General features: G+C 34.3%; 1 protein-coding gene across 1 annotated transcript in view; it reads left to right on the top strand.

Moving 5' to 3' along the window:
- LOC104280003 (protein PTHB1-like) overlaps window positions 1–26,633 on the top strand; it is a gene marked incomplete at its 3' end in the record, with an annotated part of 74,959 nt that overhangs the window by 4,655 nt on the left and 43,671 nt on the right. The window contains exons 3-13 of the mRNA XM_009877507.1: window positions 786–898; window positions 1,373–1,554; window positions 4,750–4,826; window positions 6,165–6,218; window positions 8,658–8,760; window positions 9,520–9,624; window positions 11,698–11,712; window positions 14,902–15,042; window positions 17,208–17,303; window positions 21,167–21,339; window positions 22,664–22,816. Of these exons, the coding sequence (XP_009875809.1) occupies window positions 786–898; window positions 1,373–1,554; window positions 4,750–4,826; window positions 6,165–6,218; window positions 8,658–8,760; window positions 9,520–9,624; window positions 11,698–11,712; window positions 14,902–15,042; window positions 17,208–17,303; window positions 21,167–21,339; window positions 22,664–22,816 (1,212 nt within the window). The remainder of the gene's footprint in view (window positions 1–785; window positions 899–1,372; window positions 1,555–4,749; window positions 4,827–6,164; window positions 6,219–8,657; window positions 8,761–9,519; window positions 9,625–11,697; window positions 11,713–14,901; window positions 15,043–17,207; window positions 17,304–21,166; window positions 21,340–22,663; window positions 22,817–26,633) is intronic.

The following is a 26,633-nucleotide window of genomic DNA, read 5'->3' as shown; positions in this document are numbered from 1 at the left end:
GAACCGCTGGAGAGCAGTGTAGGGGAAAGGTATCTGGGGGTTCTGGTGGACAGCAGGATGACCATGAGCCAGCAATGTGCCCTCGTGGCCAAGAAGGCCAAGGGCATCCAGGGGTGTATTAGAAGGGGAGTAGCTAGTAGGTCGAGAGGGGTCCTCCTGCCCCTCTCCTCTGCCCTGGTGAGGCCACATCTGGAATACTGTGTCCAGTTCTGGGCCCCTCAGTTCAAGAGGGACAAGGAACTGCTTGAGAGAGTATATATACTTGCAAGTATATATATATATTGTATATATATACACTTGCTTTGTATGAAAGTTGTGTTTGATGCAATGGCAGTGTCTGCTATAAGATACGCTAAGCATGGAATGAGAGCAAATTATTGGCATGGATGTATCACTTCATGATTATAAAAATAAATACAAACTTTTAATTAACAGTAAGCATTTAAAAAAATTAAATGAAAGTTAGCTTTCTTCTGACTTTTGCTGTTAACATATATGCTAGTCTTTCTTCAGATCAGTTCCTCTTCTGTTTAGGAATAACCTTCAAGCTAAGCAAAATGTTGACAGTACTCCCAGTTGTCTCGTAATTTATTAAATACTTTCCTAAATCTTGCATATACATGATATGTGATGAGATAAACAAAATGAGCGAGATTTTTATAGGCATAAGTTCAATGAAGTATTGTTCCCTCAAGAGAGACACAACTGAGCTAATAAAACAGTCGTTTGTATTGATCCTGAGCAGTGTAAGGGGGATATTCTGGATCCATGTGGCTTCCTTTCAGATCGATACTGCAGGGGAGAGCCAGCCAGGGTTTGAAGCCAGCACAGCAGCTGCAGTAGCAGCCAAAGGCTGGGTTTGGGGAGCTGCTGATCCTGTCCAGCTCCTGTCTTTGCTGTGAACATGTCCCATGCGTTCATGATTTCTTCTAATGTATCCTTTCCCTTCTCTTATTTGGTTCTATTTAGCTAATTCTTCGTACTGCATGCCAGCCTAAATATCCACACTTCAAAAAAAACTTAGGTAAAAATTTGTAAATAAAAATAAGGTAACAAATGTACTGTCTACTCAGCTTGTTTGTTCTGAATCCTTTCCTTTACCTGTCCTGATTATGCAGATTCTGAGATACTTGGGTGATGTTTTAGTCATATATCAAGCACAGACTGATTCTCAGGTGTGATTATCGCAATAACTGGGAATGACGTTAATAATCACATTGGAATTGTGTTGAATTTTTTTATCAAAAAATCTCATTAAGGCCAGGAAGTTCTGTTATACTTGTAGCTGGTACAGTAGAAGCAGCATAAATTCAGTGTTATTGCTTCTGCGATTCTTCCCAATTTTGTAATGATCTTTGTTTTTATTATGCAGAGACTTGAAGGGTGTTATAGTCACTCTGAGTGATGATGGACACCTTCAGTGTTCCTACCTTGGAACTGATCCTTCAATCTTCCAGGCTCCTAGGATTGATTCTAGGGAAATAAACTATGAAGAATATGATGCTGAAATGAAAGAGCTTCAGAAAATCATCAAGGAGGCCACAGTAAAGCAAGGTATACCTATACCTTTTCTGTAGTTATACGTAGTTTTAACCAGCTGACTTTCCTTTTATCACTTTAAAATATTTTGTTGTATTTTCATACTTTAAGCATAGTTACATTTCTGTAGGAAATGTAATATTTAATAAAATTTATGTTTTAATTAAAAAATATACAAGCAAAATCCTGTAAGGCCCTTGGATAAGGATTTTTTTCCTTGTATTTTCATAATGCATGTTGGAACTTTCAAGATATTTATGGCAGGTTGCAGGTAATTCTCACTAGTTCAAGGGTTCGGAGTGCATGTACTATCCAAAGGCAAGAAAACTTTTTTACAACAACAGTCTGATACACTTAGGCTTCAGAGAAAGAGAAAGTATTGCCAAATTCTGTTTTATTATTACAAATTGCTTCTTAAGTCATGCAGTTAACAAAAAATTACTTTTGTTAAATCAACTTTTCTGTTTCTGTAACTTTTTTTCAAAAGTGATTGCATTTGAAGAGCATAGTGAGAGATATCAAAACCCAAATAACTGATAATGATAAATTCTGGAATTTATATACATTGCTAATAACTTGCATCGATTTTGTTGAAGTAAGGGCACATAATTTCTACGGAGATACTTCAAAGTTTGTGTTTTCATAACTGTATTTTTAAGGAGTGTATTTGACTTGCACGACAAGTTGGAAGCATGTGGTTTTACAGGAAACTCTGGAAAAATTTTAGACAAATAGAAGGAACTAAATAAAATCTTTTCCTGATGATAACAAGTCCTTAAAATGCATTAAAGAAATAGTCATGACTGACTGTGTGAAAAATAGGGCAAAAAAGCTCACAGTTGAAATCCCTGGCAAATAAGAAATTATTTATCTGCACTTGTGAGCTTGATTTTACAACTCAAAGATTTTTGTTTTAATGATTGCCTATGACTTTGTTCATTATTGTGATAGAGTAATACCATTTTTTTAAATTTACAAATAAAATAATTGGTTTTTAAGCATATAGATATGAGTAATGTCCATTGATTTTTTTTTTTTTTTGTTTTTTACTACTGCCCTTGTTTTTTATAACTTTGATAACTTTTGATAACTTTGGCTATTATAACAAAAAGAAAGGAAAGCATGCTGGAAGAAATAAATCTCTCTGAAATGAATCAATTTGTTAGTTTTAACAAGTTTCGTGGAAGATCTAGAGAGAGAGAAAGGAAACAGCTATCCTTTATGACCCCTCTACTACGTATCATGACGGGATTGACAACTTTACTGTCAGTAGTGTTGATCTTTTCCCCATTCTTGTTTCCTCTTAATTTTTTCTTTGTCTTCTGATCTGTTCTAAGGTGTTACAGTGGTGTTTTCAGCTGAGTTGTTATGGATGCTTTTTTTTCTTGTGAAGAGATGCTCAAATGATGTGTTTGGCTTTGGGTGTAAAACTTGTGTGAGAACCTTTTTTACAACTAACATTTTACTTAAGAAGGCCTTTGAGTTTTGGATGTTTGGCTTGTTTAATTTTGACTTTTTTTTTAGGACCTTAAGTAAACCTTAAAATAACTGCTAATCACATCTGGCTGAATACAAAATGCTTTTGAACATTGACCATCATTAAATTACTGCTAAGCATAATCTTTAAAATGAGCCATTTACTTTTCTGTCTTTTGGAGTCATGTTGGTGCAGTAAGAGCTTGTGTTATTTTGAAAATATCTACCCTTATATGGAAATAATTTTTCTTTCTTTCATTCTGACTTCCAAACATGGAAGATATTTCGAATTAGGTCATCACTTAAAAAAACCCTAAGAGTACTTATTTCCATAAACGTCTTGTATTTCTGTCCATTGCTGACCATTAAACTGTTGAACTTAAGCTGTTTTATACATTTTGAAGAATAAAGATTTACACTATAAACTGATGAAATATTCAAAATCTTAACTGTTATGCTAACTTAAATCTAATGTAACTTGCATCAGTCCAGATGATGTAAGTGATTAAACATAGGTGTTTTGGCTCAGTTTAATAGTAACAAAAAGCTGATACTTAGATGTAAAACTTTGGTTCTGATCTCTGTCCTATTTCTAATAGAAAAATAACTGTATGACAAAAGTTGCATCACAGATTGTTTAAAGAAGCAACCTGAAGAGAAATGGTTAAGAATGGATAGAAAGGGGAGATATTTTCAGACCTATATGAGTGGAATGGATTGTGCTGAGCTTTGTGAAGTTGGCAGAACTGGTTGTGTGCAGTTGTGGCCTAGGCTTCTTTGGGAGGTGGTATCAAAGGAAAATGCTTCCGTTTGTTGGTTTGTTTTTTTTTTGTTGTAGTAAGGGGAGTCATTTTTCTCTGAGCACAAGAAAATGAAAACTTATTTTTTGTCTTCATCAAAATCCTGTCCCTTGACACTGTTGTTGGAAATAGATAATGTGCTGCCTGCTAGTTGTGGGTCACTTTGGGGACCCTACATGTAGTAAAATTCTTGTGGCTTTCTGAATGGGCTCCTGCTCTCGGTTATTCAAGTAATATGTATATCTTAGACTCTTAAGAGATTATGTAATTCCTTATAGTGTTTAAGTGCCTACTTTTTAATCCTTCCAGTTTTTTTACCTATGTGAATCTTTATAAGATTTTCTATCATGGATATAAATGAGTTTGCAGCATTGCTTGCCTTGTATATTGACAGTCCTGGAAATCATCAGGTAATATACTGTAAGCAAGGCCCACATAATGTTCTGTACATAAAACTTCCAGAGGAATTTCTAAAATTATTTTAGACATAGACTATTTCTGTGCCTGACATACTCATTATCAAATTACTTAGATGAAAGTGCCATGAGATGTGCGGTGTGTATTTTGGAGATTGTTGCTTCTTATAGGTGGGTTAGTATATCCATGTAAGGACAAAAGTGTGGAAGTTCCTTTCAGTCTCTGAAAATATGGAGAGTGGGTGTAAAATCTTATTATAGAATGCAGCTTAAACCTTTTTCATACATAAATCAGAAATCCAGAATGAGATCCAGGTTTAGCTTGTCTGTAGGAATCTTGTAAAATTGGAAAGTTTCATTGGTCAAAAAATCATATGCATTGTAAATTTTTTTTCCTTTACACTAGTAGGTGAAATGATGTAAGTCTGAAACTCAATGCTGTTGATATTGTATTATTTTTAGAAATATAGCTGCATGATTGTTGAAGGAGAGCTGACATTTTCTTTTTTTTCTTTCAGATATTTTACCCAAATCTGAAAAACACAGAGATGTAATTGTCACAGCGGAAGTTTCACCCGATTTGGATGCAGAATCTGTATGTACCTGTATAAAAATGAAATTACTCTGAAAACATTGATTTCATACATGAGTAAATGATGGTTGATCATGGGTAGTGATTACTGTGTATTTGTATATGTTGGACTGAGCTTCTTCGTAGCCCCCAGTCTTCCATGGATTAAAATACACTTTTGTTAATGATTTTAACTCAAATTGCTAAAAAGGTTTAGTATCTTCTATCTGAGGACCTTTTTAATCTTGGCTAAGTAAACATAAATGGATGAGAACTTGAGATCTGGAAAAAGTTTGAAGTGCTAAGAATTTGTAATAGTGAGCAGTTAATATGGGGGAAAAGTGTCACCCTGTGGATATTTTAAAGATAGAATACATGAATTGCTTAAAAATGCATCTCTGACAAGGCTTCATTCAATATTCTCTGGTGTTGCAGCCTAATTAGTTTATTCATCCTGTACACATATGCAGTTTATAAAATTAATTCAAATTAAGGATCAGGAGAGCTTATATTGTCTGTTAAAACTTTTGGCTTTAACATTTCAGAACATACTAATTGCACTAGAACATCTGTAACTAGACCTTATACTGTCATGTTGGGATGAAATGCATGGTGGGTAGAAGCCATCAGATTATTCTTAATTTACTCTTCTATCATGAGGAGGTGTAAGTTCAAGTCAGTAATTTTGTATCATAGCAGAAGTGAAGTGCTTCTCTAAGCTAAAATAGTTGTTTAAATGAACAGGAATATTTTCTTAAAATCGTAGGGACTGAACTGTTGCAAAATGAAATATAAGCATAATATATTAAAGTAGACTGCAAGGTCAAGTTGAATTTTGAATTAGATGGAATTGCCTATTGAAATTGCAAGTAGCGGGAGTAGCAAGATGCCTGCTTTAATTTCTTTTCAAGTTCAAAATATATTTCTGATTATAAGGTAGTGTGTGGTGATTTTATAGTACATACTATGGTGTGTATATACGATATTGGCAGATTGGAAGTCACTTTTCCTTGCTGAATAAGAGAAGATATTTTCAGAATTTAAGTAAATATAGAAAGCAGTGTGCCAAACAAAACAGTTTCAAATATTCATATATACATTAGAGCATATTAGTTTCTTATATACACAGCATTCATGACCTTCTGCTACCCTTTTTGCAGGCAATTTCAAACAGAGGCTTTACATTTCAGAAGGAACTCAGAAATGTATTTTGTGTATTTTAATCTGTCACTGGAATGATAAGTCCTTTACTGTTAATTCCCTGTTTACCTAGTTGATGGTAGGAAAGTAATATTGCATTCATTGTGTTCACTCATTCATGTGTAATATTGAATTTACTCTTTTTCATCTTTTTCTTCACAGCAAGCCATTGACAGTGAGGTAAAAGCAGAGGCAGTACCATCAGTCACAGTAAAGGTACTGTGCCTAACTCAAACAGTAGCATTCAGATAGCAGTGATAAATTTTAATAAACCTGTCACTTTCTGTGTATTTAAATTAGATCAAGAAAATGAGTAAAACTCAAAATGCAATATGCACTTACTTCTTTTTCTCCTTAGTATGACAAGGTGCCATTCTAGCAAGCCTTATGCTGAAGTCAGAAAGTGATTGAAGTTTTGGTTTTGGTAGGCTTATCAAGAAACAGACACAAAAACATTATTAGGATGAAGTGAAGCTGGTTTTTAAGTTCTAAGAATGATTTTCCCCAACACTTTTTAAAGAGAATAAATGTGTGGTTATTCAAAATGTGAGTTGTGTTATCTTTAGCTGCATTTTTTAGCTACCAATGAACAAAGTTAGACTTTCTTTTTTAATAAGGCTTTCATAGGTTTTGCTAGTGAAAAAAAACCAAAACAGGATAATCTAATTTTAAAATTGACATCATTACAGTCCTCAGGAGAGCTCTTGCCTGTAACTGATTCTAAAGAAAGTGTGACTGTGTGTGTGTGTGCGCAAGTGCAATTTCTCTTCCATATTGTCTAAAATGGATTGTGATTTTTATTTTGGGGATTGAGGGGATATTCTAGGAATATCCATGGAGCCTTATTTTTGAGAACCTTGCAAGTCCTCCCTCTGTCTTGAGTGCAAAGTTAAGAGGGTAATTGGACTATTTATACAACCAGATTCCCTTACACTGGTACGGTTTTAGTTGTACGTGGTCCAACATCTTTCTGCATTTTTAAATGCAAAAATGATACAGGATAAAATTCAAATCCTGATAAAGTCTGTCACAGTTTTGCTCAAAGAAGTTCAGATTAATAGCATTGAACTTTGAATCAGGTTTTTTGTGAATACCTTAAAATATGTAATGTAAATTTAAATTACCTCCAGAGAGGTATGAAGTTATCAGGTTTTAGATTACATTTGAGTCAATATATTGTAGGAGAGTATTGTGTTTATAATTGCCAAATTTGATTTTTGGAGAGTGGTTATTTCAGTACCAGGAACACAAATAACTCCTGTTGTTCTCATCTGCTTATTATTGTTATTGTAAGACCAATGGCAGACATTGTTTAAAATGAGCATAGATGTGTTTATGTGTTTGGTAAGTTTTTTTATGAGAAGACTTTATAATTCTTTGTTCTGTTTTCTTGTTTATGAATCTTACACCTTTTACCAAAACAATAGTAGGAGTTACCATGCATTCATTTTTTTCCAGAATGTTTTTTCCTGTGATAAGATATTTAACTGATCTTCATACGTCTACATTCTGATTAATTGCAGTTGGTGGAAAAGAGTTTAATTAATGGATTCAGCTCTTTAATATTTACAAAGTTATAATCATTGCTTCTTAAGAAAGTAAGAAATGGTTGTATGTTATTGTTGCATATTATGACTTCTGTCAGACTAATTTGAACTTAACCACTGAATTTGGACAAGTCGAGAACAATTTTTATAAATTTTAAAATGAAGTGGTTTCTTGGGTTGTACAACTGCTGCCAATATACATGTATACTTTGCATGTTTTCTGCAAAGTAGGTAATGTTACTACTGAATATTATTTAACCCTTGTAATGGTGATCGTTTTACCCCCAAAATCTGCAGGCAATGATTTGTGCTCTAAAAAAAATTCCCACCATTTGAGTAATATTATAGGTAATAATATTTTCCTAAACTGTTTAAACTGGTTGTAGTGAGCTCTGTGGTAGACCAGCAGTACAAACTAGATGATAATAGCAGCAGATACGGTCTGTGCTTAGGCAGATGACATTCAGATCTCAGTCACCACTATACTTTCATTTTAGGACATTCTTTTGATATCCATAGGTTTTGCAGAGAAGTAATTGCCCACAATAGAAATAACCAGCGTCACTCCAGGTTAGCTTGTATAATCCAGAGTGCTGGGTATCCTGTATGTTGAATTTTAGAATTTGCATGCAGTAAAAAACCCAAATCAAATAGAACTTGATTCTGGAGTTATTCAGAAGACTGCGCATTGCTCCTTGCAGTTAAGGGAAATAACTTCTTTACTTAGCTTTGGTTATATTCTTACTGTTTTTTCACTTCAGTCACCTAAAAAAGGCAACATTAGAACCAATGCACGTGACACTTGCAAAATACTAATATTAACGCTTTAGCATTTAGTTTGTCTTGGATTAAAATTACAAAGAACATGAGAAATGCCTTTAGTTTTTTGTAACCATTCAGTTATTATGTTTTATTACTGACTCTAAGTAAATAAGAATTGTAAAAGGAGCATACTGGTTTAAAAGTTGAAATTTGAAGTTTTTAGACATGTTCGCTGAATTGCTATTTGCACGTTTTTCTTGTCTTTTTTCTGATTATGTTTGTTTTCTGCTATGCAGAGATGAATTTGTCGCTTCCTTTAAATACCTCTGTATGTCATTTGATTTAGATAACAACACAGAGCAGAGTAACTGCGCAGAAACCAAACCTGGCAGTATGTGTACAAGCTCCGTTAGCAGTGACCTGTGACCAGTTCGTCTTTGATGATTTAGGTAAATTATTATAGTACTGTTAGAGCTACTGTATCATATTACTTTTTCTGAGGATATTTGAAAGGTATAGTCCAGCCTCCACTGAGTGCCTTGTTGCAGATACACTGCAGTTAAAGCAGTTACAATTTGCCTTCCCTGCACTCCACAGTTTCTAGGTACTGCTTGGTGGAGGAAGGCAGGTAGAAGGGCATGGAGTTACTGCCTTCGTTACAGTATGCTGCATGGCAGGTGCAGAAAGGCAGGGTGGCAACTTCATCATGGGCGTGGGGGGCAAATTATTTTGTCGTACTCTTGCTGAGGCATTTTGTTTTGTGGGCAATTCCATGTAGAAATGGCCCTGCTCAGCTAAAAGCAGGGACAGAGAACTTATTTGCTTGTGGACAGTCTAGCATGTGTTCCCAGTTTACCATCTACTCTTCGGTGATGCTAGCCTTTTCCCAACTGTTGATAAGGCTGAAAGTAAGATTTTCTTAAAAACTGTGGGGCTGAAGACCAGAGAAGTGTGTCCTCTTTTGATATTCTCTGTGTTCAGTGTGCTGAGTTGTTTTATTGGTTATGCTAAAGATAGTTTTAAGTTGGAGAGACTGGTTTAATTTTTACACATTGCAGACTTAAAAAAAAAGCCTGCCAGTGATTTGATAAAGTCGACTGATGGAAACAACTATAATAGTTTAGTAGAATATTTCCCAAAATCTTAGAACCTATGTTGTTTTCATTTGGATTCTTCTATTACTTGATCTAATTTTGTATTGTTTTTAGAACCAGATTCATCTGAAACTGTGGTACTGTCTGTCTTTTTGAAGGAGAATTGTTCTCCATCAGAACTAGAAGGAAATTGTGTGTTTTCCTATAATATACCAACAGGTAAGCTGGAGATTTCAAATTGATTTACCTTTTTTTTACATATTTGTTATAAATGTTCTTTTGAAATGTATTCAAGGCCATAGTAATTAAAGAAATAATGTGTATCGGAGTCTAGTATTCAGTTTTAGTTAATATTTTATATAGCATCATTAAGTTATGTAATTGGTCTTCTAGAGGTCGAAACGTATGCTTATGGCTTGGGAAGCAGCTGTACAAGCTCTTCCACCCTGTCCTATCGATTTGTTCCTGTTCTGCTCTTTAAAGAGTGAGAAGTTAATTGCATCTTTGTGACTATTCAGCCTTTTGGGCTGCCAACAAATGTGACAATAAGTGCCTCTCCACAGAGGAGATGTGAGTAAGCATTGGGAGTGAGTATTTCTCACTTCCCTTTTAACAGTCAAACATACTCATTCTAAACAAACTAACCCAAAGGGATAGAAACTAAGTCATTCTGTTTCATAAGGCCCTAATGACCTTAAGTGATAGAATATGTAAATTCACCCTGCAATCCACAAGTGAAGGATAGTTTTCTACAGCCAGTCTTGTGAGTGTGTAAGGCCACTGACAAACTGTATTTAAATGAGGCTTGCAAGTTAAATGCAGCATAATCCAGTTTAACCTCGCTGTTCTTGTCACTGCTTGGCCTTGCTCCTGCACCTCCTCCACTGTTATGCTCACGGAATCAATGGTTATTTCTCAGCCAGATTTGCTGATCTGGTTCACTGTGCAAACACAGAGCTGTGCCGGCACAAATGGAAGGATGACAAGGAGTAGGTTGGCATCGAAGAAGTGCACATGGAATTAGGGGTGGTGGTCCTGAGTACCTCATCCTATGTAGACACTTTAAGCATTTACTTCACATCACTTCACGCTTGAAACATTGTATTTATGATAGTCTAGGCTGTGTGATGATTGAAATGTTTGTTTCTAGACAAAACTGAAATTCATATTTTTAAAGAATTTGATCTTACCCTCTTTAGGAAGGGCTTGCAGATGTGTGCTAAGTGTGGGAGAGAATAGCATGCTCCTCCCTCTTTCCTGAGAGCCTGCACAGTACAATATGAGTCCCTCTGTACTGTCACTGCTTATTCCTTGTGAATGGGATGCTGTACCTTCATAAGTGTCCAACTTAAGGATATAGCTTTAGACAGGTTTTATGTATAACCATATAGGTAATATACTTCTGAGTTCCTTTCAAAAGTGTACGTACCTTTCAAAAATATGGGTAGTATACTTTTGAGTACCTTTCAAAATCTCTGACTTTGAAAGGTTGCTTTTTGTTTTGCTGGTCTTGCTTCTGTAGTTTTTGTTTTGCAAGATCGGAGTCTCAAAGGGCATTTCTCAGCGGCAAATGAATGCATTCTTTCTTTCAGGTAATCCTAGTTAAACTTAGAGTTATATTTTAGATATTAGGTTGTATTTTGCAAGCCTTTTGGTAAGGAAAGTAATGAAATCCTGTATATTAAGTATGGTTGATAGATTATATGCAATTAAAAAAAATTCCAGAAGACGTAACAGCTAACACAGAGAACTCTAGAAGAAATTTTAAAAACTCTTACTTTTAATGGTAGGGTTTGGAAGACTTCTAAGTGAAGAAGCATAATTAATAGCTTGTTAAGTTTTTGAATACTCATTTAAATTATTAAGCTGGGGTAATAATGCTATTCAGTCACATATGATACTGGTGTTACTTGTACAAGACAGTCAAATCTTTTTAGTAACCAAAAAGTTAAGTGTCTTTGTGATTTAATTTTAACCAAATAAAGACTTTTTTTTCCTCTTTTGTTTTTAAAGTTATCCATATTTGTGTCCAGATCAGTCTTCAGTGTATCTCTGTGGGACTCATGTGGCTGAAACCTTAATGAGTCATTCAGTTGGATGGGATTCCCCTATTGATGAATGTGGTCTCATGCCTGGTTTTTGGCTAGTATTAAGTCTTTTATGTATTGTCTACTTAATAAATATTGCTTAAGTTCTTTAGAATTTGTTACTACATTTCCTTTTATTTCTTATTTGAGTAGCATCTTACGTATTCTTTTTTCTTCTTTTCTCCCATTGCTGGTCATATGGTAGATCTCAATCCTGAAGGTGAGTGATGGAAAAAAATGCAAAGTTTGAATGGTTTCATGAGTGACAGCATATGGTGAATAAAGCAGATTTGGGAGGGAGCTGTTATTTTACCTATTATTTCTGTAAGTTCTTACTGTCCTTGGTGTGATCCTATGAAAGTTTGAATATTTGAGCAAATTGAAAGTGAATGAGGCTTAGGCATTAGAAGACAATTAGCCATGAGGTAAATAGAAAGTAGTAAAGACATTTCTTGAAATATATTGTACATACTCGTATGTAACAGGAGTTTTGTAAAGTATTGCTTTGTGCATTTACATTGGAAGTGGAAAACACAGGTGTATGTTCTTTCTTTACCCTATTTTTAGCTATTTTTTCAAGTTTCAGCAAGAACTTAGGCAGCTAAATTATAGCTTCTTTGATGCAGCTGTAACAGTTATTAAGGATTTGTAGCTAGTGCTATGCGGATTGGACTGAGTAGCTCTGTGAATATTGCCACTTAGCGTCTCTTCATTCCAATTCATGTTGGAAACATCTTTTTAAAGGCTAAAAGGCTGCTTTCTAATTGGGAGTATTTCTGGTTTCTGGATATTTGAGAGGATATTGAGGTGCCATACAAGAAAAAGATGCTTGAACCATCTCAGTAAAATATTGCTCTTGGCAAGAATAGCTATAACCATGTGGCAGATTTCAGCTATACAAAATAATTCAAAAATATTTAAAAATAAAATAAATATATAAATAAACTATATAAAAATAAATGCATATTATTTGAAAAGGTAGTATTCTGCAAATGAAGATTTGAGTTTTGTTTTAAGAAATTGCTACTTGAGATGAAAACTTGATGCTGAAGAGAATATTGTGGAGCACAGTAAACTTTGTAGAATTATCTGGGACAAAATTTGACTGGGTTACTGTGAGGTTTACTGGACTAGTTAAATTCAGGGTCATCAATATCAGAAAAAGCACAAATTTTCTGACTATTTAACCTCTTAAATTAGAGATCTGAGTCTTAATATTTTTTGTCATGTAAATCAATGTTACTTTTCAAATATAGTTAAGATGAATGCATGAGTAATTTGGAAGTAAAACTGTAACTACAGTGCATGTAACTTTTATTACTCTTATCAGGTAACTGCATAATATTCCTTTAAATAGTAGTAACTTACAAGGTAGTGTTACAAAATTTCTGTTGTTTTTCAGACTAGAAGAGAATCTGAAAGTTTTTTCATGTTTTTTTTTTTTCTGTAATACAGTTCTAAAATTGTGTATTGTGCAATGTGTTGCAACTCCAGATGGAATGGAATGTGTTACTAGACTTAGCACCGAAGGACTGAGGAAGTCCTGGCTCCCATGCTTTGCTATTGCTTTGTGTTTCTTTACTACCATTTAAAATTCTGAAATACTCTGAAAGCATTGCCCAGCAAGAGTTTTTCCACTGTAATGATAAATCTTGTCAGAGCGTTTTAGTTTGATTTTCTTATATATGATTGTTTTTGGACTCATTAAATAGAAATCTCCCCAGTCCCCACCCAAAGCCAAATACTCAGTTCAACAGTAAAATGTTTGTCTTATGTTGTCATCAAGAAAAGATTTTAATTTTACCATCAGATGATGAAGATACAGTTGAATGAATCATTCTGAAAGGTCATGGGTTTATTCTAGAGTACTTTTTTAGGAATTTTCCTTGGAACTCAGGGATGTCATAGTTTTGAGGACCTGTCTTAAGCCTTTTGCTCATTTTAGACAATTTTATTTATTTTTATTTTTTTTTTACAAACTGCAGCAGAATAGTTACTTAGAGGTATTACCAGCCAGCCAAAAAAGCTAATGAATTGACAACAGAGGGATGAATCTGAGCCTTCTTGTAACATTTTTCCTGATATAGGTCTTAGAAATAATTTTTCATTGCAAGAGATATGTGAAGCAACAAACAAGAAAAATGGTTAGCAAAAAGGGTTGCTTGGATGACTGTTAAATGGTTGAGATGTATTTTGATACTAACCTGCTAAGCTTACATGATTGATAACCTCTATGTAGTTATCAGTTTCTTGACTTTTCTGTCTTCATGGATTATATCCATGGCAGAAGTTTACTTTATTCTCTAAAAATGTACTTGGTTAAATTCTGCTGAGGTGAGTGTTGGGGTTAATGTTTGAGTTCCATGTGTTCTTTTGGAGAGAATGACTGTTGCTATGACATTCATACTGTTCCCAGTAAGACCAATGTTGGTACCTACAGTGATATCTGTACCCAGGCAAAATGAGTTTCCCCTGTTAGCTGCTTCATGAAAAAAAAATCTTATTCAAAAACTCCATGGTCTGACTGCCCAAAAGAGCAAGAACTCTGTATTTTGTAGCAACTATCACTGTCACCTTTCACATTAAAAATACTGGGCAATTTCTGACATGCCAACAATTTTTATATTTGAGCAAAATTCTGACACATTCTTATGAACCTATTTTCTAAATGTTAGTGTTAAACTTCCTCTTTTCTCTTGTACAATTCTGATAAAATTGCATCTGATATTAGATCCCAGTACCAAAGGAAGTTACCAGTTTGGTTTAGAGTTCTGTTATGATGCAGTAAGTTGAAAGATAGAATTTAATATACCTTTGGGTAATAATCTCTATTAGATATTTTTTTCTATTAGATCTTTTTTTTTTTCCTAAGCCACAAAACCCTGACGCATCAAGATTGCATAGATGTTATTTAAGAGTATAAAGGAAAAGCAAATGTGTTCTTAAGAAGGCTTTAGTTTGTGATATTGCCGATGAGAATGTAATGTACATTCTTCAGTTTTATATTTGAAGCATCAGGATTAATCACACAGCTGTCATCTCTGTTAAGGTAGAATTAGTTATCTGGAGCATTAATTAAATGTTAATCTTCATTGCATGTTAATTGGTATAAATACAGGTATGCGGTGCATTGGCGAATACCTCTTGCTTTCTCATTGAGATGAAAATGGTGATTTGAAAATGTAATTAAAAGTATTCAAATTTAAAGGTATTTCAGGTGGAAAATTTAACAAAAATTGAGATTTTTACATAGCTTTTATTTTAACATATTCCTTAATCACATTAAAATATTGTTCTATATCTCTGAGGGCAGCAGTATGAAGTATTGTGTATTCACAATATGGATTTGAAAGATGAATCTGCTTTGTTTTTTTGGTTGGTTTTATTTATTTTATTTATTTTATTTTAGGAATTCCAAAAGTTGCACAGTGTAGCTTCAGGCTGCCTTTGCGGTTGGTTTGCTTTCCAGCGCAGCCTTCAAAAGCAGCAAACCACAAGCTAACGATTGATACCAATAAACCTCCTGTCAGTTTTCTCACCATTTTTCCAGGTAGGTTTTTAGATATGTCTACAATCCGAACTGTGTTAGAAACTCTGACAGAAATTGTTTGTCCATGCAAAGTAGTTAGGTAATTAACAATGCTAATGATAGAATGCTTAAAAAGTATATTTTGAAAGAAATGATGGAATCATATTTCAATAATAATCCACCTGGACGAGTATATCTGTCTCTGGTAAAACTGCATTTTTCTTTACACAGTGAGCATGATATAGATCTATCCAGAAAATCATTTTACATTGCATCATTGGTAGTGTAATGGGGAAAACATGGGCATTTATTTAAAAAAAGATAAGCAGGGCAAAGGGAAAGTGGTAAACATTGTACATAAACGGCACTGTGCTTTGGGAGAAGATTTGTGGAGTTCTTGATCTATAGACCGGAGTTGATTTTACTGAATTGCTTCAGTAGCCTTCTTGGACCAAAAAGAAGGCATGTACTTAGTGACATTTTCTGATGGGCAAACCTGAGCTATGTTTTATTTTTAGGAGAATGTTAAAGTAGTATGAAAGAGGAATTAAGTGCTGTTTAGAAATGGAAATAGAATGAGATGGAGTACTATGAAGTGTAGTGTTATGAAAATAATTTCTGCTGTAATTATGTGCTCATAATTTGGAAGAGATAGAGGAGGTGAAAGTTACCATAGGAATACTCTGGTACAATCATAAGCAAACAAATAAGAACTGAGGATGCATTAGACAAAGTGTTTCCACACAGAAAAATAATATCACTATGTACTGGCACAGTGCTGGCTGTTGGTATTAAATAAAAATTATTTCAAACTCAGAAGTATAGAAAAAAGCTATGAACATTATCTAGGGATTTGAAGAGGAGAATTAAAAGAAAGAGACTCATTTAGCTTAATGAAACAGAGGCAAACAAAGGGAATACAGTTGCCTTCAGTAAATACTTTATGACTGTATCATGGATCTAGATGATCATATTAGCACAAGAAGAAATGAATAAATGGCTTGTAAATAAGTTCAGTCTAGCAGTAAGTAAGTTTCTGAACTTCAGAGGACTAAGGTTCTGGAGTAGTTTTCTGGGAGCTGCATCGGCCAATGACTTTAATATGATATTTTTAATGTGGAGCTAAATCTCTCTTTGAAAAGCTTATATAGTACATTTGTCTGATAGCAGTGAAGTAGGCATGATTGGGTTTTTTGGTAGCAGGATTTTTTTCACTTCACGGGTAAATATACCTTTTCTCTCAAATGGGCTTCCTGTGTAATACTTGAAACAGAAAAACTCTCTTTCAGAGGTCCACATTATGGGGTTTTAATCATAGGCTTCTATTATGGCTAAGCAGTAATGTTTTCAAAATAGCTCATTATATTTTATTTTTAATCTAGGAATGCATTGTTGGAAATATATCACAAAGCGTAGGCCTAATGCATTCCAGAAGAAGGTACTAAAAATCGCCTGATTTCTGTTCACCCCATTTTCAGTGATCGGGAGGGAGAAAAAAAAAAGCTTACTGTTAATGATGTGATCTGTGAAGGAACTTTGGATTCTCTGGTGTACTCAATAAAAATTGTACCACTTCTACTCCCTGTTTTGCCTTAATTTTAGGGGGAGGTTGGGGGAAGAGGTGACATGGAGTTGTTTTGGAGTAGTTTTTAAAATACGGTTCTCCAAAACTGAGCCTTTTGATGTGGTATGATCCATTACATGGGATGAAAAGAAAGATGTGTATGCATGGACTTTGCAGAGCAGCTAGTTTTAGCAAGCTAGATGTTTGTTGCGCTCTGTGCTGAAAAGAGAGCGTGCGTAAACATTTTCACAATAATTTCTACATAATTTTTGCATATATATCACAATTAAAGGTGACCTTGCATCTGGAATAACATGATAGTCTTTGGACTGTACACTATCACAATTCATTTGTAGATAGTAGACTGAAACTCTGAGAAATCTACCTGTCATTTCCAGGCTGGGGAAGAACAACTGTGTGGCTCAGCTTCCATTGTGCATGAGGGGAGGGTGCATCAAACTGCTGCTGAGCTTTACTTCCGAGCGCCAGAAGACGAGCGGTCTCAATCAGATTGCCTCTCCTCAATTGCTCCTGCAAAAGTTGACATGGTCTTGCAATGGCTTGAGGTTTGTTGAATACCAGTGACGAATTATAGAAAACTGTATATAACTTTCTCTTTCAGACTTTGCTGATCCATCTGTGGATGACCAGGCAAATGTTCTGGGATTTCAGTTTTTAGCGGGTTCAAAAACCACTCTTCTTGCTTCAAAAACATCACGTAAGTGCCATAAGTATTATTGTAAAAGAGACCTGCTCTTCAGTTAATTTATGTGCAAAATGAGAATGTGGATCATACAAAAAAGGATAATCACTATGTGGAAATCTAACACAGGAGTTTCAAAGTGTTAACTGACTGTTTCTTATCCCTTCTCAAGTATGTAATTATGTTACTAGGGAAGGCACAAAATTTTATAACAAAAGAAAAAGTCGCACTCAAAATATAGTACACTATAGTGAAAATTCTCTGAAGAAATTGGATTTTCTTCAAGATTTTAGCAGTATTTTTATTAATGAATGAATACTGTCACAATAATAGTGGAAAGAAAAAAATCTTTTTTTCCTCAAAAGTATTTCAACACTTGTGTTTGGAAGTGGTCATCTATTTTAATTTTTGATAGGGATTAAAAAGCAGGTTTCTAACTCTACAGTGACCTTCAGTAATCCTGGACTTTAGTTAGGCATCAGACCACACTTGCTTCTCTACCTCTAAGTAGCTGCCGGTCTGTATGTGTAGATGTAAGTACGGCACTGGGGATACAGCATCCTTCCTGTTTACAGAATGTGTGAACATTCCTGTAGATACGCTGTTACCTGACCCAGTGTCTCTTGTATAGAGCAGTTTGTGATTTAAGTAGCCTTGTTCCCACCACCTGTGGGCTTGTGCTCTTTAAAAAGAGATTGATTCTCTTCATTTTGGAGAGTTTATGGTCTTGCCCTGTACAATTACTCAACTCGATAAACTCTTTTTTGGCGTGTATGTTGGAGCCGTATCAGTTCAATTGTGTTTATCGTTTTTCATGCCAGGAGAGTCTTAATTTAACACAGCAAACAAACTGAAAAGCTAGAACACCTATTGGATGTTGCAGAGGGTTCAAATGGAACACTCCATGAATGCTTTGTGACAACTGTTTTGAGTGAGAAAATCTAGTTTGTTGATGTAAAATTTTTTTGACGCAAAAATAATCTGCCTCACGGTTTTCAAAGAATCAGTATTTGTGATGGGTTATATAAATATTGGTGGCATCAGCTGTGAGCTGTGAGATAATATTTAATACATTTTCTAATATAATCAAAAGTGTTAAAAACAGAAGCCATCTGGACAATAACTTTAATTGTACCAAAAATTACTTTATGTTTCTGAGGTTCAAATTCATTTGTATTGGTTTGTGTATGCATTATTTGCATGCTGTTTTATTGTTAGTTTCATTTTAATGTTTAGTCAATGGGTAGATCTTAAACTGTTTTAACTAACTAGACATGCAATGATAGTTCTAAAACCTAAAGAATTTAAAGGATTTATAAATAAGTATTTTTTTTTTCTGGATTACTATTTAGATCTTTCAGTTGGACTTTGTTTTGCATAGTTGTTAAATCTGATACTGTGCAAAGGACAAATTTATGTCTATGCGATGAATGTATTTTAGCTTCTAGTGAGATTGTAGCTTTTAATTCCCCCATCCCAAACTCTCAAGCTTTTCCTCTCAGGTTTGTTTATTCACTCGATAGGAATGACGCTTGCAGTCTTACTATAAACTTTCCCACACTGCTTTACTTGTGAAGTTCACGTTACAAAGGAGATTCAAAATAACTGTTTCTCTTAGTGTGACTACTCATTTTTTGTGTCTGGGAATCCTTACTTTAGGAAACAAATGCCTGATGCCACCTTCTATGTTAGCAGTCTGTTTCCAGCATCCACTTCATGCATTGGATTGGGTTGGTTACAGAATTTCTTAGGGAGGGAGTTCATAATTGAGAGGTTATTTAAGTAAAACTTATGAAAAAATTTATGAAAGCATAATTCAGGATATTTTTATGAACAGAGACTATTCTTAATAGAAGAGTATTTTTAGTAGAATTTCATTATACCAAAGTAATTGTGCTTGAGTGGACAATGTTCTATGGAACTAATGAATGCAGATGAAATTATATATTATTTGGAAGGTCCTTATTCTGCTTTGTAATTAGTCACTGAGTTTATACTTTATAAAAGTGGAAATGGAACTGTTCTTCAAAAAGAAAATTATATGTGTAGATAGCGACTAGAAGTAATGGTATTTCAGACAAGTGAAAAAAAATCATTGTGACTCTTCAATCTCTATTTCCTGTTCTCCATGAAAGAAGTTAATCTTGGACAATATTTTTCCCTTATCAAATGATGAAGGATAAGTTCTGAATGGGAAGAACTCTATGTAGGGATGAAAGTCTCCAGGTTCAGTTTGGTTTCACTGTTGAAGCTGTAAACAGGAGTGACACCTGTTTACACATTTGTTTTCACTTGTATTAGCATATCTGTGTTGAACAGTGCAGTAATTGAACATGTTACTTCAGCTTGTCAAGAGAACTGCTGCAAAGCAGCCCAGGCTGAAGTTGATTTTGGCAGTTAATACATATTAAAAAGAAGCTTGCCTCATGCATTTTAAGGTTTTAGGTTTTTTTTCTGAAACTTTTTAAAACTGCCTTTTACTCAAAGCGTAAAGAAGGCTTGACTGCTGATTGTGGCTGGATTTTTATGCTGATGTGAGCTTCCAAGCTGAGAAGTGAACTGAATCCTCTAGATGTTGTTCAGATAACCTACTGGCAGGGCAACCATTCTTCATGCAGGCTATGCTAGTTGGAAAACCTGTTGTTGTGTTAAAAGCTTTTGTAATCTATGTAATCTATTGTGCTGCTAAAGCAGCTCTCGGGCTTTAACATTTGAGAATTTTCTGAAAATCTGTTGTAACTTTCTGTAGCAAAGCTCTTTTTAACAAAAAGTTAACCCAAATTTGTTAACTCCTGTAATAAGTTCAGGATAAGTAGAAACATTTTATTGTATTTCTGTTTAAAGCATGTTTAGTGCAACTAAAGATTCTCAGTTTCCTCCAGTTTCTAAATCTAATTTGTTTTTTTTGAGAGCTGGAAAATCACGTAAAGCAAATGACTGCAATGCTCTCTGCTCAGGCCATAGATAAAATTAGATTGTGTTTGTATTGACCAACAAACAATGTATGGAAACTAAATATGCATTTTGGAGGAAATTAGTTTCATCCATTTTAAACCATTAATGTATTAGATATGTCAATTATAAATGGAATGACTGTTGATTTGGCCTGAAAACATCTAAGCTAATTTCCCTCAAGGAAAAATCACTTAAAGTATGATGATACATCCAACTAAGTCCAGCCATTACATTGCGAGTGTTTGAAAAATGGATATTAGGTTGAATGTTATCTTTAGCAGATGGTGTTCTTTTCTTTAACAGGCATGTTTTTAAATAAAACTTGCTTCTTTCCTGCTACACTGTAAACAGAATTTGTCATTCTCTATTCAGTGAAATACGTATCCCGGGAATGATGCCAGTGGTAATGTCAAACAATCTTGAAATACTAATGTTGAGTAAATTTTAAATAAGTACATTCAGGTTCTAAAGAATTCTGGTTAATTTAATTTACTGTGAACATTGTTATCAAGAGCAAAAAAACCCCTATTTTGTATTAAACCCCAGCAACTCTTTTTCTTTGTAGCTTTTGGATAAGGTATTAGTAGATGAGTAGCAAAAAGAAATGAGGAACTGTCATTTGGCAGTGTTTATCTGAAAAAAAATTAAAAAAATTAAACTGCTGCTATGATTTTTCACAATGTTGGCCTCTCAACATTTAGGGAATTCTGATTTGCTGGAAAGTGAAGAGAGGATTATACAAATGTGCACTAGAAACATCAGAAATAAAATCTCATCCCACTAGCTTGATAATTTGAAATTTCATAAAGATGTTTTATACATTTAGCAAAGTTAAATTTGTATGTTATCTAAACTGCATTTTATAGTGAATGCATGTTGCTTAAAATACATGTTTATTGTTGTATTCATTCTTGTTTTCAAAGAACGGTATAGGATCCAGAGTGATCAGTTAGAAGACCTTTGGCTGATAACAAAAGAGCTCACACTTCGACTTGAAGAACATTTCAAGAAGCAAAACTGCAAAGATTTTACATGTACCTTTTCAGGTTCAGTTCCCCTGCAAGAATATTTTGAACTAATTGATCAACATTTTGAGGTATGTTACATGTGTGAATCTTTAATGTTCTGTTAATTTAAAAATTGTTTTTATGTTAATAGTATGACTAATTGTTTTATAACTGTTGCTATCACAGGTGTTTGGCCTTCAGAAAATAGAAAGTTGCATCTAAGATAGTGCTGAAAACAGTGTCGTAATTTAGATTTTAACATGGGAGTATGCCTTGCCTCTGAACAGCCCTTGTGATTAGCAGAGAGCAAATAACTTATGTGCAGTCTGCAAATTATACAGATTATTGTATTAGTATTTACCCTTCTGCTCACGGCCTGTAAGAAGCCACAGGTTCTTCATTCACTAATGTCATGTGAATTGTAAAATTATTTCTAAAATTTATCCTTAGTTTTAGGCTCTTTTCTTCTTCTGTAATAATGAAGCCATGAGCTTGTTTTTTTCCTTTTTTCCTTTTTCTGAATCATCCTGGTAATTATATAAAAAGTCCTTTCACATTTTCAAAAACCCTTGTAGAAGCCCCTGTAGAAGCAGCATTGGAGGCTCAAGGAAGTTGACCCGACCGGATATAAAATAAATGTGATTACTTTTCCCTGTTTGGTCATGCAGAAGACAATGAAAAATCTCCAGTAGTATTGCTACCTTGTAGAAATGGTTAATAATATATATGCACTCCGTTCCCTCTGCCTTATCTAGAAAAGATAATAGCTATTTTAAAATTTCTGTTAAAGCTGCATAATGGGCAAAAGCAACAGCGATATATACAAGAGTGAGAAATGCTACTGGGCGATCTTTCATGTTGCCAGGTTTTCTGTAAGGTGGAGCCATCATCGCACAGAAGATGGAAGTTGTAGTTGGGATTCTCTGGGATTTTTTAAAGGAGTCAGCCCAGATCCAGATCTCTTTCTGTTTCACTTCAGAAAAGACTGATATTAAAACAGTGCAGAATTTAGTGCTTCTATTCATGCATTTGCCTTCTACTGCAATGAATATAAGCCTAATACACTCTGTGTGTGTGTCATAGGTAGCACACCAAACCAAGAAACAGTCTTGAGATCCTGGTGGTGAAATTTCACTCTTGTTATTAGGGTTCTTGATGAGATGTTTATGCATTTTCAGCATGTTGTGGCTGTTAACAGTTAATTTTGAATTCAGTGGCAAATGATAACTCTTGAAAAAGTTAATAATTTTCACAGGGAGTTTAAAACATGAAACTGGCTTCAACAGTGCTATCATATTTGAATAATACACATTCTCCCAAAAATTTTACTATCATTCTTCTGTTTCATTTGCAACGTGCATACAAAATATGTATGACCCGTAACCTGAACTCTTGAAAACCCTTAAATTGCAGCTACGTTTGAATGCTGAAAAATTTCAGGAGCTGTTATCTGAAAGGGCTGTACAGTTTCGAGCTATTGAGCGGCGATTGCTGACGCGATTCAAAGACAAAACTCCTGCTCCTCTCCAACATCTGGACACCTTGCTGGAAGGAACATTCAGAGAGGTCAGTACAGTTTGATTACGAGCCTAACCTTTCTTTATGTTGTTGGTAAAACTTAGCTTAAAGCATATAAGCTATCCTTTCCTGGTTACATTTACCATACAAGGGACCAGGAAGCAGTGATTTGTTTAACCTAATATTCCCTGTAACTTTCCAGATGATTTGCAATAGTTTTATATTATCTGCAACCACAAAATCTTCACTCCTGGGTCACACCAGCTTGACAGCACATCATTCTTTCCTAACTGATGTTGATAGTGTAAATATTTTATAGTTCATCTGAAAATATAGTTCATAGCTTGTGTAAATATTTTATGGTACACTGTAAACTGGTGGAATGGTTTGGCTGTTGTAACATTCACAAAAAAATTGTCTGCTGCTGGCCATGTTCTTCCTGATGGAGATTTTATGTTGTAATCCTTTCAGAATGTGATAGCTGCAGAAGAGCAACATTTACAAAAAATGCATTCCTAAACCATCCCCATACTGGAAGTACACAAGAAATAAAAGAACTTTTCTTCCTTTTCCTGTCTTAGCCCCGTATTGCTTTAAAATAACTCTTGTTTCACAATGCATCTCGTTTGCTTAGAAGTTACTTTACACTTTCTATTACTTTACAGTTTCTATGTTACTTTACAGTTTCTATTAAAGGATCTGATTTTATTTCCTGACTTGCCTTGTTAGAGAAACTCATTCACAGTTAGATTCCTTACTGGAAAAAAAAGACTTATGCGCTGTTGTATATCACAACAATTAAGAAAATAAAGGTGTTATAGAAAAATATTTTTCCTTAGAGTTTGCTCTAAGAAAATACATTTCTCTAAGTTGGAGAAAGCTACTTTTCCATGTGTGTTTATACATGAGTCAGATTTGCCTTTATTTCAGTCTTTACTGTTGAGTTAGCTGTGAGATGGGTTTCTGGTTACTTAAAGAAATACTAGATATTACTGTGGTAGATGGGTGATTCTTTAACACTTTGAGATGGCATGGCTAAATAAACCCCAAAGATAAACAAAAGCGAGTCTCTTGAGTCTACTTTTGTTCTGTCGAGCTGTTGCCATTAAACTTAAAAGCAACTGGGATGTGCTTGACAATGTTCTTATGTAGTTGAATTGAAAGGTGAGTTGTGAGAATTTGACCAAAAGCAGGTAGTTGAAATAGGTGCATATTGCAGAAGCTTATTTTAGTGCTTCAAACCAAAAATAGATGGATGCTTTTCTTAACAGTTACTGTTGTAAGCTTTTTTAATTAGTTAGTATAGTTGAAAGGAAAAAGATTTCTTTCCAGAGAACAAATGCTTACATTTTTCCACATTTGTTAAAACTTTGTTGTAAACAAGCTTACATTTTTCATGGCAGATTTCTTTTGGTGTTTTCTTTTGTTCATGTGAATCCCCTTGCAACAAAAAATGTTATTGTTAGTATGAATGAAAGTGTGGTAAAATAGTAATTGCCATAGAGATGCCACTGCTGCATATATTGTTTTGACAGTGAGAGCTGTGGTAGGAGTTAATATTGTCTCTTAGCTATGTGGGTGGAATGAAATCGCTCAGCGATGCATTTCATGTATTATAAAAGACCTTGTTTTCTTTAGTTCAGTGTTATCTTCTGTCTTTATTTGAACAAGCATATCTAATGCAAATAGCTGAAGTATTCAAAATATGGTACATGTGTTTTCAGTAAAGGAATATTGAGGCTGGATAAATATGAACAGTATAACATCTTACTCCAGAAATTCTTTTAAGCATGTAGCCTTTTTGACATTGGAATTAATATGTTTATATGTTTGAGAATACTGCTTTTCAGAGGAATTGTTCAAAGTTGTCTCTATTTTTCCTTTTGGAAAATTGTCTGGTTTTAGCACCATGGTTTTGTTTAGTTTTCCTAATGCAGAATACATTCAATGAAGAATGATGATCCATATCCCATAGACTCTTAGTGGAATGACTCTTACTTCCTTTAGTGGAGTTTGCATTGAACTCTGAATAAGTGAGGTAGAAGTTTTAAGGTTTTTAAAATAAAATATATATGATAAAATACTCTATTAGAAAAGAAATTGATTTTTATTCTCTTATCATTGTCTGAGAATCTCATCTCGTCCCTTATGTTAAATATTTTTATAAAGAGAAAAGAAAAATTTGCATTGTTTTATCCCCTAATTTTTCACCAAAGTAATTTTCATGTCAGAGAAAGGTTTTGTTACTTTTTATATTGGCTTTTGGAGACAGAAGAAAAATGTTTATGTTTTGATTTTACAGTGTATTCTAAACCTTTTCATCTAGAACAGGAAGGAGTTTCCAGTTAGTATGGATAGATGATTTTATTATTCCTTTTAATCTAGACTCTCCAGGACTTGGGGCCCTGTGTGAGTTATGTTATTGGTAGAATAACTATTACAGTTTGGGATTTTTATATAATTGAAGCTATAATGGTGTAACCTCCAAATCCACGGGGATATAAAGGTGCCTCTTATTGCTTCCTTTATTTCTTTGCATCAGAACAGTTATACAGCAGATGTAGAACCTTTGCACAAACAGCCTTTTAAATACAAATAAAATAATGGTAAATATTCAACTTCTGTAGTTTCACTGCTTAGATGTGACACGTACCTACTTTAAACTTGCTCTGTACAGTTTCTTTGCACACTTGCAAATTGTTTTGAATTGCTGAACTGATCTGAGTTTCACAACTGAAGTAGGCTGTAAGTACTATTTTTCAGATTTTCAACTTCAAGTGTTTGTGTGATGTGTAGGTAGATGTACAATATTTTTCAAACTTATGAATGACAAACCAGAAAAAATTAATCAAGCTGCATTTGATTCTCTTGTAAAACTCATTTCTACTTATGAAGTAAGTACATTACCTTGTACATTACCAACAAGGCGGGATGTATTTAGTGCTACAATAGAATCATTAGCCTGATTTTTCATCTTCACAGTAACAGAGAAATGTATAAGCAGGCACCAGTGTGTGCAATGAGAAAAAGCTTGCTTTCGGTTTTATAGTCCTGTTTAGTCTTTCCGTGTAGAATTTGTCTTTCTGAAGTAGCATTACAGGTCTAAGTATATTTGAGTATTAACTGATAACAAATATAGTGACATCACGTGTTCCATTTTGGAAGGAAAAGAAAAGCTGTTATATACATAGTGGCTTTGTATATTAGGAAAAGGATATGTTGTTCTTATGGTGTTTAGAAATGATTTGTAGAAAAGTGCTATGAAAATAATGGGAAAATCAATTTCTGGTAGATGCTATTTGTATATCTATAAATTACTTTCTTGATCTCTGGTTAAGAAAATTACCAATGCAATTGAACATACTGCTGGCTCTTATTCTAAGAAAGGATTTTAATTAGATACATTTAAAAGCAATTGGAAGTAGTTAAGATTGCACAGATGTTTTATAGTTTAAGAGACTTCAAATATGAAATGAGTTTGCAGCAAGTTTTATGATAGCTGTTATAAACAGCATGTACTTTGGATAATGCTCACCTACTAGAGACATGTTATTACTTGAAAGTGTAATTTAATGATCTTTAATCTCTACACTGTGCTTTCTGTCCTGTTAAAAACAATAAAAAGTAGAGTTTGGTGGTAGCTGCAGATGCTTGTCCTGGAATTACAATTGTCATACATTGACTATTGACATACATTGGGTTTCCAGGCACAAGCTGGTATTATCAAGTGTTGTAAAAATCAGATGGTTCAACTTCTTATTTCAACCCATATGGATTCTATCCTAGTGAATCTAAGCAGTACTAGCTGTGTCTAGCTGGAAGCTATGTTTAACCCTGTAACCGTGTTTAGAAGACTGCTGTGGTT

This window comes from Apaloderma vittatum, unplaced genomic scaffold (assembly GCF_000703405.1).
Source record: "Apaloderma vittatum isolate BGI_N311 unplaced genomic scaffold, ASM70340v1 scaffold2171, whole genome shotgun sequence".
Classification (NCBI taxonomy): Eukaryota; Metazoa; Chordata; class Aves; order Trogoniformes; family Trogonidae; genus Apaloderma; species Apaloderma vittatum.
Note: the sequence above shows the minus strand (reverse complement) of the source record. Positions and strands in the feature narration are given on the sequence as shown.